Here is a 12,158-nt window from a genome sequence, read left to right on the forward strand (position 1 = left end):
ACAAGCTTCTTTTGTTGACAAAAATAGTTTAAACATGCATTGATCTCTCGTGACAGCATGCCCCAATTCAATTTTATGTATGGGGTAAGCTGTCGCAATAAAACTTGCCATTACATTTAGTAAAAATACTATTTAAAAAATACTGAAGCTAACAAAATGTAAATGCAAAAATTAAGTCAATTTAATTGTTAGTACAGACTCAAGAGAATAAAGTAACACAAAACACCAAGCTAAAATAGTTATTTATTTATTTCATATTTAGCTTCACAATGTAAAACATATATGCCTTAAAGTATACACCATTAGGATTTGGTAATGTGGTTAATGAAACAATCATAAATATATCTGTGCATGAACGGTGTTGTGATGGCTTGAATGAATTAACACAAGCATTACTATTGCATGACGTTGGCATGGACATCATTACACGGGACAACTTTTTATCTGCATGTACAATATCATTGGCATCTACACGTGCCAAACTGCTCTCAACTTAAAAGGCACAATGGGTGAGTTATCTTTTGCATTAATTTTGCCCTCCATCCAGCAAAACTAAGTATGCAGAAACACTTTGAAGCTAAACATAAAAACATACTCTGGTCAGCCTATTCAGTCCATTTTTCCAAATGTCACATTGCACGTTTTGATTTGATAAGCGAGTCTCTGTGGGGAGAGCAAATTCCCTTTGGTTCTCGTTCAAAGTCACAGCCTAAAATATCGGCCTATTCATAATATTGAGTACGTCATCCATAATGGATGGACCCAAGTCGAGTTCAAGAGTAAAAATGGATCCTGTGATTTGCGTGAGTGACTCCTGCGAGTGGCTTTTGCTTTTGGAGAGCTCAAAGTCAGAATCGCATAATCGGCCTTCCTCCACGCCGCTATCTCTGTCTGCCCAATCACCCTGTACGCTGAAAATCTCCTGTTTGTACTCAAAGTCGCCGTTGCGGTGGATCCCGTTGGAACTGCTGTTCTCATTAACAAAGACGGATAAAAATGTTTCAAGCTCCGTTTCACCGCCCTGGATCATCTTCCCCTTCGCTGGTGATTTCTCAGGCGTCTCCACGTGGTTACTCAAATGTTCGTCCTCTTCAGGAACAGGACTGGGGTCGCTTCTAAATTCGCTGATGGACTTGAGCAAAGTCTCCATTTGTAGGATTTCCAGATCTTCTCCTACATCAGAGCCGGCTGGAGATGTAGACGGCTCGTCTAGGTGCTCCAAAGGGTCCAGGTTCACCTGATACACGGTGGTGGAGATCAAAGGTAGAGTTAGGGCTTGGCTGCCCCCGATGGTTGGGAGGGAGATGGCGTTCTTCAGTACCGGCGATGGCGTTTCAACACAGGAGGCATCGGAGGCGCTGTTGGCCCTCGTGAACACACCCTGCGTGCCATATTGTGGTCGAACAATTCCACCTTTCCCAGGTAGAAGCTCGAACTTTCCTTGCAAGAATGACATGTCGCCAAACGCATCGCACTCTCCCCCTTTTCCAATGTGTATAGTGTGGCGAAAATCGCCGAGAGGCGGGCTGATCATGTCGGGAGACAAAATGTCTCTCAGACGACATTTCTTTCCTTTCTTACTGTTGGTGGATTTCAGGTAGATGGGCGTTTTGGCAGGCATCGCTGCTTTAGAGTCCTGCAGGTACGGAGAGGACAGAGGAACACTCTGGTTTGTTGTAAATCTTCAGATGTACGATAAACTTGCTCCAAAGTCTCCCAAGGGAAGGGAAAGGGTTACATTCTCAAAAAGCGATTGCTTTAAATATGTCCTTAATCCTTGGAGACGCGGATAATCCAGATCTAATGTTTGGAATAATATCCTTTACCTGGGAAGACAGAGAAAAATGTACGTTTTCGTTAAGATTTAAGATTTTATTGTGTTCAAGACTGTACAATATTTTATGAGCTTAAATTTCAGAGCAAATTGAACTCTGCATCTTAAGCATCTGACTGCAATTTTCATGGCACGCACCATATAATCAAAGAAAATCTTATCTCTTATCTGTCTTTTGGAGACGGAATAAGTAAACAATAACTCCTAATAATTTGTGCTATTTAACCCGGTGATAAAACTCATGAGACAGTTCTTACACAAAAATTTAAAACAAGAACGACAAAACGGTGTCGTCAACGATCTAAAAGCAGATTTTCATTGCAAACCATCTTATTAGAAATGCCAAGACCTAAGCTTTGTCTAAAAGTGACACAGGAAAACATGGCAGCGGGTGGGGGCTGGCTCCCGTTTAACATGTGTTAATATGACACAGCTGTCTGCATGAAGACAGACGGTGGGCCGTGCTGGATCATCTGTGGAGCACAGACAGAAAGAGAAAAGCTTAAAGTCAAAGTCACGTCTGACAGTTTACAACAGTTTGAAGATCAGCCGGAAGCCTGAAGGAGCTTTGTATGAGATTCGTGCCGTCTGGAAATAGTTATATTCTCTGGTGGACATACAGACCTCAATAACCCCGCAGTTTTATAATAATTGTCATAAACAAGCTAACATAAATAAAACTGTCTGCCATTTCAACACATTCTCACGGGAACCCTTGACATTGTCACCCAGCACGACTCTCAGTCTAACATATTTTAATATGCGTCATCTTTCATATTTATAAATATTTATCAACGCAGTCTGATGGGAATTCGTAGGTGGCTTTTTGTGTGAATTCCTACAATCTATGTTTATTTTATTATGATTTGAGCTGTGACGTTAAGTTGTAAGAGCTAGTAAAAATCGAGTGTTTTAGCAAAACTTGGGGGGAGGTAAGGTGTTGGTTAGCCACCTTCTTACTGTGAATATGTACGACTTCATTTGATATCAGGTTATAAACATATAAAACTATATAAACACAACTTTGTATTAAAAGTCGTGCTGACTGCCTCGAAAAAAGGGAGAAATTTATGTGAATCAATAGATTCTAAATTTTGTTACCATGCTACGAACTAGGTTGGTTATTTTTTTCCAGAATGACAGTAAAGTTGCTCTTTCAATGTTGTGTTAATAAACACGAGTCAAGAAGCTTAAAGAGAGCTACAGAGAGAGGATTTCTAGGGATAAAGATGAGAAGTGCAGAGTAGTATCAGATCAGAAAGTTTGCAGAGAGAGAGAGAGAGAGAGAGAGAGAGAGAGAGAGAGAGAGAGAGCAGATCATAAGAGAGAGTTGCCCATTTATGGACATATTTCCTTTTGAGAGGTCTTTAAACACCGACCCTCACCAACACACTTCTATCACTGAAGCAACGGCCGGACCAGGACAGTAAAAACATCCACATTCCCAACGTGCTCCTGCTCTTTGTAAAACAGCTTCTATAAAACACTCAAAACCTAACGCCATTTTTATTTCAACAGAATAAGCCACATGCAAAAAATGTTTTGTCACAGCTGGCATGCGCGGTGGAAGAGTAAAACTGTGCAATTTTTAGGTCCAGCATCTATTCTGTCCCCTAACTGAATGAATGGCATCATTCATAAGCATTTCGATTCTCCAGCTCAAAGAGATGAGTCCAGAGGGCTTTGAAGCATTTTTGGACACTGATGCAGCAAACCACAAATAAACCTCGCTGGACCAGCAAACGGAAGACTATTTATAAACGTGACAAACATCGGGAAGGCTGGAGAATGTGTCGATACGAGCGTGCGTGTGTGTGTGCACGCTGCAGTGTTTCAAGTGTCACAGCTCAAACGGAGCTGTGCTTTTTCTGTGGTGGATGCTTATCCTCCAACCCCCAAAATTCTTCTCATATTGCTCGCCTCTCCATCTCTGTGAAACCATTTATCATTTCCCTATTTATTCTTTAACTTCTTTGACTTGAGTCTGTAGATGCATGTACAGCAACATTGGAATTTGGTTGTGTGGTTGTTGATGAGCAAGCACATTTATAAACAGCACCTGTCACAGCAAGATCAAAGACAGCGAGCGTGTGAATTCCCCGGGAGGCTCAGATGGGAAATGAAAAATTCACAAACATCTCAGTCTGCCTTCACCGATTTCTCTCCTGAATCTCACACGTGTCTCTTCGGGAGTTGAAGATTCCAGCGATGTCTCAAACTTTGCTCTGATTTGTCAAGATATCAAGGTCAGATTTTCCATCACTTATTTTCAACACACTAGTATCTAAAGTCTACTTTCCAGTTTAATGCTATAGCATACTTTCATTACAATACTGTGTATTTTGATTTACTGTACATGAAACTGATCTGATTCAGCAATACAGTATTCCTCTGGGTAAAATTATGTTGTGTTTTAAGATTGGGATTAAATTTGAGGTTAAGGGTTTGTCTGCTCTGCCAAAATCACAGCAGGTGTAAACTGCCATCGAATAAACTTCACGACTCATAAATAATAACAAAAAACTCAAGCCTACACAACAGTTAAGCATATGTGAAGCTGAGCTTTCAAGTAGAGCAGCTGCCTCACACTCCTCGATATGGATTTATCTCAGGGTCATATCCTGTATGCAGCATTAATTGCTGGAATGAGTCCAGAGGAAAATGTTACAAGTGGCCTGACGCCCATACAGAATGCAGAGAGGATCTATCTACCCCCATCCCCGCCTGTCCCATCATCACACACACCTCAGAAGTGCATGTCAGCAGGTTGTTGCTGTCTGAATGCGTTAACGCCTCTATCCACCGAACGAATGACACACGAGTATGATTGGGGTTGTGTGGGAAATATTTACCAAAGAGACTGACAAAAATGAGACTACACAAGACCTACATTTAAGAGGACTGAAGAGGCCCGAGACAAAAAAAGACTACACAAACGGGGAAAAATAGAATGAGACGGAGTAAGATTGAATGAGAGAAAATAAAATACACTACATTGAAACTGAATAAGACGTTAGCCTGAATTAGGTTAAAAAAAGACTGAATAAGAGACGGCATGAGACGAAAGTGAGATTAAATTAGTTTGGAAATGGGATTGGACTAAAACTAGATGAGGCAGTAAAATATATTGAGAGTGAATAAGAAATAAACCTTAATAAGGTTGTCTGAAAGTCTGCAAAAAAGGTGACCGAGACAAAAACGAGACAACTTGAGACAAAATTAGACAGAACTATGAATGGGGCTGTGTGAAAAAAGATGGAATAAGACAGAGCAAATCCGACTAAACAGGAGCGAAGACTGAAAGATAAAAGACTGAATGAGACATTAATGAGACAGCATTAAACACAACGAGACTGAGAGAGACACAAACCTGAATGGGGCTGAGTGACAAATAACGAATGAGACGAAAATAAGCCTGTATAATGAGACACCAGCCTGTGAAAAACATTGAAAAAGCACAGCGTGAGACAAAAATGAGTCAGTAATGAGGAGATAACTGAATGGGATTGAACGCCCTGCAAGGGGATGTGTCATATTATTCTTAAAGACTGAATGAGACAGCAAGACACAAAACGAGACAGGGTGAGTCATAAACCTGAATTGGGTTGTGTAAGGACAATTCAAAAAAGTGTAAAGACAAAAATGAGACTGGATGAGACAAGCGTAAATGTCCTTGAGTGAAAAACTGAGAACAAATGAGACAAAATGAGAGATAAAGACTGGATGAGACTGGTGAAGACAGAATGAGACGTAGTGACACACAATACAATGAATACTGAATCAGTCAGGCTGAGACAAAATGAGACATAATCCGATTGAGATAAAAATGAGACTCGGCCAGAGATATTTTAAAGACTGAATGGGAGCGAGACTGCATGAGACTATATAAAACAGATTGAGATAGATTGAGACATGAGAAATCATTGAGGCTGAGAAATCAAAGTGTGAATGAGTTACAGTACAGGGTTTGATGACGGATCTCATTTCAATGCTTTCTCAGTACTGTGGGCACTCAATAACTCACGTGTGGAGTATGTGGGTCAGATTCATTTTAGAGCGACTGTGAGCAATAATCTAAACAGGGCTAATGATGACATGTACACAGACACTTCTGATTCTCCCTCTGACCTATTTTAGCCATGGCCTTTTTTGGACGAAAGCTGGACCACCAGTCCGTCTCGACTGATTTAAGCAGTAGAGAGGATGCTGTATTTAAAGCTCATCTGCATCGTGATGGCTTTTGGCTGTTTCTTACAGGTGCCACAACACTCCCACACATCACACAAGAGTTAAGTGGTCAAGCTCTCTTCTCCAAGCCTAAAGTCAAACCCTTCATTCCTCCCCAGAAGAGACCCTGTCTTTTGGACAATGTTCTGAATGATTAAAGACAAACCCCACAATGAGTAATGACACTTCATCCAGTTTGAGGTTTCCAGTCGTTCGGCATTAAAGAACCCTCAATTACACTCCGGGTGGAGCCGAGGCTCTTTTAATTCAGCTCGTGTTTTACTATGTTTTTACACCCCACAATCGACCTCCGATGCTTCTGTTCCCGAGCTGCTGTTGTGTTTGGCTTGCAGCACGCAGAAGAGAAAGTCGAGTCGCTGTTTGCTGTGGGATGTTGGAATGTATTCGAGGAACCTGAAAAGAAGCTCTCTTATAGCAAAACGCTTGGCTAGCGGGACAGAAAACAGCAGAGACAGAAAACAGCTGCTCTCTGCAGCTTGTGTTGGTGCGGTTGCGAGGGAATTTGCTCAACATGTCGTGTGCCGCAAGTTCTCGCATGTCCTAACGACAACCATGTGCATGAATGGAAGTTTCACAACCAGAAATAGCAGACCGACTCTGTGACATACACGCCATGTCTCATGAGAACACCGCGTGAGGAACTGCTCGTGAAATCTACATGATCCTGTTAAACTGCACTCAAAAATTAACATAAGAAATGAAAAAAACATTGTCTGTGGATGCTGATCCCCTGAGAAGGATGCTGGTGTCCTATCTGGCTGCTAATCTAGCTTTATAAAAACCATAACATAACATAACATAACATAACATACCATAACAAAAACAACACATAACTCATATTCCGAATTTCAATAATCTCTTTTCATCAGAAATTCATGCACAATAAAAGTATTGCATTGCATTTCTAAAGCACAAACATCTTCATTTGATTTACCTGCTCGTGTGAGATTAACGTCCCTGTTTCTCCACGCTGTGGTTGTTGTCCCATAGGTGCCTTGACCCAAACTGTAGTCTGTAGCTTCTGGGTGGTGCGGCGTGTTGCCGTTTTCGTCTTCTCTCTCTCCCACTCACTCTCTCTCTCTTTTTCTGCCCTTGAGCGTTTACTTCTCGCAGGCAGGACGTCTGCCGGACAGCTGTTTGAGAATTCCTCTGTTGAGCTGCGCTGCTCGGCTTGTCTTTGCTCCTCCTCTCTACGCCTGCAGCACCTGTCTCTGCCTGTCTGCCGGTCGAAATGCAATTCTCTCGTCCACTGTAGTCGTGAGCCGATGGCGGTAATTCCTGAAGGGACAGATTTCAGTGATCAGTCACGGGAGGATGACTGAAGATTTGTGACTGTGGCGTGTGTGTCCTATCGTGCAGTCTTACTGTAACAGAGTGAGGAATGTGGTGTGCCTCTCTCTCTCATTTCCCTTTTCTCTTGAGCTCTTAAAACATCTTTCAGTATTCTGTTCTGTTTAGAGAGAGGCAGACTACAATAAATAAAGGATGTTGAAATGTATACATTGTAAACAAGGACACAATTTTAAGGGAAAGTTCACACAAAAAGAAAGATTCTGTCATTTATTCGTCGTACAAAACCTGTATGCGACCAACACAAAAGAAGATATTTTGAGAAATGTCTCTGTGGTTTCGTATCTTTGTGTTCTGCAGACGTCATACAGGTTTGGAATAAGTGTGAATTGATGACAGAATCACATTTTTATGTGAACTATGCCTTTAAACAAAGATTAGTATATAAACATATAAAATAATAGAAGTGAAAACACATTTACTTCCTTCTTTGTGGATGCACTGTAAATCTCTGTGAGCACTGTCAGTTCACCCTCAACCTTAAACAGGTTTCCTTGGCAACATACAGTCGAGAGTTTTGCAGTAAGCTCACGTTTGATGGTGATGAGGACGGTCTGCACGAAGTGTGTGTGAGAGAGAGAGAGAGACTTAAGCTCTAAATCCATGAAGGCTGCCATCCTAGACAGCATTTAAAGACAGACATGCTTCTGATGCACAGGCTGTTTCCAACACAAGGCAACATGCTGCTTTCTAAAATAATCTTTTGTCAGCATTGCATGCATCCTTATGAATCAATCCCAGAATGCATTGCAACAAAAAAAGTGAAAAATTGTGATAAGATGGTGAGCGAAACGTAAATAAATGATATATTAATATTGTACATGGGTAGTTGAGGAATATACTGTACACGTGTCCTGTTGTGAGACTGCAATATTGTCAAAAACAAACTGTTAGTAATATATTGTTTTAAATTGTTAATATTTATTTTTTATAATGTAAAATAACAATGACGATACATATTATGCAAATTTTTGCTGAAACACAATAGGATACATTTTATTTTCAACTCACAGAAGGCCTCTATGTGGAAAATCTAGCTTCATATGATAAAAATAGACTCAAACAACCAAAATCTGTATGCCCTACACACAAAGTCTACACACATGTCACAATGTTCTGCTTGTGTGTGCTTGGTTAAACTTGAAGGGATAGTTCAACCAAAACAATTTTCATCATTCAAAACCTGTATGACTTTCATTCTTCTGCAGAACTTAAAAGATATTTTCAAAAACATGGTAATCAAACAACATTAGAAATCACTGAATTTCAATGTATGGACACAAAACCACTGACATCAAATATATATTTTTTGTGTTGCACAAAAGACGGTCATATGCAGGTTCTGAATGACCTGAAAGTGAATTAAAGATGACAGGATGTTTAATTTTGTGGTGAACTATTCCTTTAAGTCATCGTTTGGGTAGGTGAAACTGCCACTATCTGACAACATTGTTACCAGCTTTCTGAATGAAGTCTTTTTGTGTTTCTGGGCGTGATGTCACATGTGGATAGCACATGGTCTTGGGAAGAATACAGAGTATTGTCTTCCATTTTGCCACGCCGTATTTACCATACAAATGCTGTAAATGTTCTTGTTGAGTTTAGAGGAATGTGACGAAACACCTCCAGTTCCACCCACACAAACACACATATTTGAGTTGAAATAAACCCAAACTTAGAGGTGGAAATGTTTAGCTGTTCAGAATCATTCGATTTTCCCAGTTTTAAATAAGCTTGTTTTGGAGCTCGGATGGAGAACTGAACAGTCAGAGCCTGTGAAACCTTAAAACAGAACTGACTAACACTGACAGTGAAGTCACTTACTATGGTGCCAGATGTTTTGAGGTTTTACACAGACACTATTCCATTGAGAATCTTGAATTAATTGCAGGAAAATAAAAATGAAAACTTCTTTCACTCACCCTCATGTCATTCCAAACCTGTCTGACTTTCTTTCTTCTGCAGAAAACACATAGGAAGATAGTTTATATAACGTTTGTAACTAAACAACATTTACCTCCATTTGCTTCCATTGTATGAACACAAAACCACAAACACATTTCTCAAAATGTCATCTTTTGTGGTCCACAGAACAAATAGTAATAAACAAATTTTGAATGACATGAGAATGACTTGATGACTTTTTATTTTTGGTTGAGCTATGCCTTACCCATATATTAGTTTAATTCCTCCAAAAGGGATTTGGTGATGCTGTGATAGTGCCCAAGACATTTTTAACACTTTACCTTTAACCCAGGGTCATTTTTAACTCTAGGTTACATAGCCTTAGGTTATCATGTTCCATCTCTTACACTTGCATACCTTTGGCACTTCTATTTAGTATTTATTTCTGGTTGCAAAACCTGCCCTTGTCCTTTTGTTTATAACTAATGGCTCAACATGTTGCTTAAAAATGACCTCGGTTCTGGGTTAAAAAAGTCATTAACCCTGGGTTAAGCCTAGTGTGAGAAGCCTTAAAATGTGCACATGTCGAGTTTAATATGGCTGTTTGAAGGCAAATGTAACATTGTAAATCTTTGGAGAGTTGTGAAATGAGGAATTTCCTTTGGAAATGGACCAACTTGGGAAGAGTTTCATCCTTTTTTTATTGTTAATGCTTGTATGGTTACTCTAAGCAAATGTTTACAGAACTGTCCATCTTTTTTAAATTAATGCAGTTTAATTCTGTACTTACTGCACACATTCTTTTCTTTTCTAGATCCTCAAGCAACAGAGTGTTTTAAGTTCTGCTTGGTTCATAAGCAGAACTTCTCACAGAGGAGAAAAGCTGTAAAAAAGAAAACCACAAAGCTCAGGTTGTTGATGTTTTTTTCTCAATGTTCTGTGGTGCTTCTATTCTAAATTTAACTTCGTACCACACACCCAGAGCAACACTTTCTTCACCCGCAGCTTCACGTGCCATCAACACGTGTGGCATCTCCTGCACCTGTGATCTTTACTGTTTGAGATCATGCGAGAAGACATCTAATATACAAAGAGGAACCATATATAAGAGATAATTTCTGCTATAATATTGCAAATACAGCTAAGACAATATTTTTAAAGAAAACATTTTGAAAACATACAATTCATTTTGGTGAAGCTGGCTGTTGGCATGATGTTGAGCTAATGTAAGCATAAAAATACAAAAGACATGCAAATACTGAGAACAGAATTATTTTAACAAATAATATATTTATTTATATATAATTATTATTTATATTGTTTTCTGCCTTTCTTAGATACATTTATTTCAATGAGTGAATTCATTGTGGCCAGCTATCCCAGTTTGGTTTTTAGTTTTATCGTAGCTTTATTTATATTTTGAATTAGCTTCTACTTGTATAGTTTTGTTTTCGTTAATTTTACTGTAATGCTTAGCAATTTTGTTACGTGCTGTTGTCATTTTATTATTTATTTTAATGTTGCTATATAAGATAAGATTTATTTTTGTTTTTTTCTTTAGTTACTAATTTTTGTACCTCAACCTAAACGTATTTCAGTTTATTCATGAGGCAACATTTCTAATTTTCATTTATTTATCTTTAATACTATTTATACCAATATTTTTTATTTCAATAAGCAAAATAGTTTCAGTTCACTATAATAACCTTGATTATGGGATTATCCCTTTGAGTTTGTCAAAAACGGCTTAATATACTATATAGTATTTAAAACAGTATGCGTAACAATTAGTATGTCTGATACCCTATTATGAAAAAAGTCAGGCACGAATGCACCACAGCAACCAAAGAGACTTCTCAGTTTGCACTGGATGGACATTACCTCATGAGGCCAAAAATCTAAAAGTTTGGAACTCTTACAGAGTTAATTATACAGTATAAGTACCAAAAAATATATTTCTGGTGATGAATGTATTCCTTGAGTGAATTATTACCACAGCTGTTGTTAGTGCATCAAACGGGTCACACGGCAATTCCAACATGGCGCAGTATGTCCAGAATGTACCCATGAATACCATTTGTAATATATCAAATTTATTACATACTGTCACTACCCGATTTTGGATGCAGGGAGGATATCCAGGACATTTTCACACAAAAATCCACTCACCTCGAATTCATTTTTTTATTTCTATTTTTGGGATGGCTTCATATGACTTTGATGAGATTGTACAGGAAGATTTTAGGAGGAGACAGGAGAAGAGGACCGGCAAGCACTGCTGAGAATGGGAATTGAACCCGGGTCACCGTGGCCTGGCGCTGTCGCGCATTGACCACAAGGCTACCGAAGCAGACCCAACGCATTTTTATCAGATGTAGTGTATGAACACTCCTAGAAAGGAGGCTAAGGAGTGGATTCAGTACTGTATTCCCAAAAGCATTCCAGTAGCCATTTCCTGGAGTATGTCGACTTGTAATCAGATTGTGGTGTGGCGAACAGAACTGGCTATAAAGTTGCAGAAAGAACAACCCCAAACACATCTATTTATACCATGAGAATAGGCAGCACACACAGAGATTATTACAGGGTTCATGTGGTTACAAAGTGGGAGTCATAGTGATTAAAGGACAAAGTGCTGTCAGTTCCCAGAATGCAATTCTGCGAGAGAAGACAGTTTTAGAGTTAGAATAAAGAGTGTGAATATGTTAAACAACACATAGCATAGATGAGTATAATGAAATTGTATTTTTAGAAATAGCAGATTACATGCAGCGCGCAATAGAAAGTGTTTAAGTAAGCTTTAAAATAGAGGAGAATGATT

At 39.2% G+C, this 12,158-nt stretch overlaps 1 protein-coding gene across 1 annotated transcript; it reads right to left on the reverse strand.

Moving 5' to 3' along the window:
• Window positions 1-225: 225 nt before the first annotated feature.
• On the reverse strand, window positions 226-7,420 carry cdc42ep3 (CDC42 effector protein (Rho GTPase binding) 3). Its single transcript, XM_056760013.1, has 2 exons — window positions 7,017-7,420; window positions 226-1,826 (listed from the first exon to the last, which is right to left on the reverse strand). The coding sequence occupies exon 2, from the start codon at window positions 1,619-1,621 to the stop codon at window positions 710-712; it is 912 nt and encodes a 303-aa protein (XP_056615991.1). The 5' UTR covers window positions 1,622-1,826; window positions 7,017-7,420; the 3' UTR covers window positions 226-709.
• Between the last annotated feature and the right edge of the window lie 4,738 nt (window positions 7,421-12,158).

Source organism: Triplophysa dalaica, chromosome 11 (assembly GCF_015846415.1).
Source record: "Triplophysa dalaica isolate WHDGS20190420 chromosome 11, ASM1584641v1, whole genome shotgun sequence".
Taxonomy (NCBI): domain Eukaryota; kingdom Metazoa; phylum Chordata; class Actinopteri; order Cypriniformes; family Nemacheilidae; genus Triplophysa; species Triplophysa dalaica.

Excerpts from the sequence above, each read along its gene's own strand:
- cdc42ep3 (XM_056760013.1), bottom strand. The coding sequence starts at position 1,621 with ATGCCTGCCAAAACGCCCATCTACCTGAAATCCACCAACAGTAAGAAA.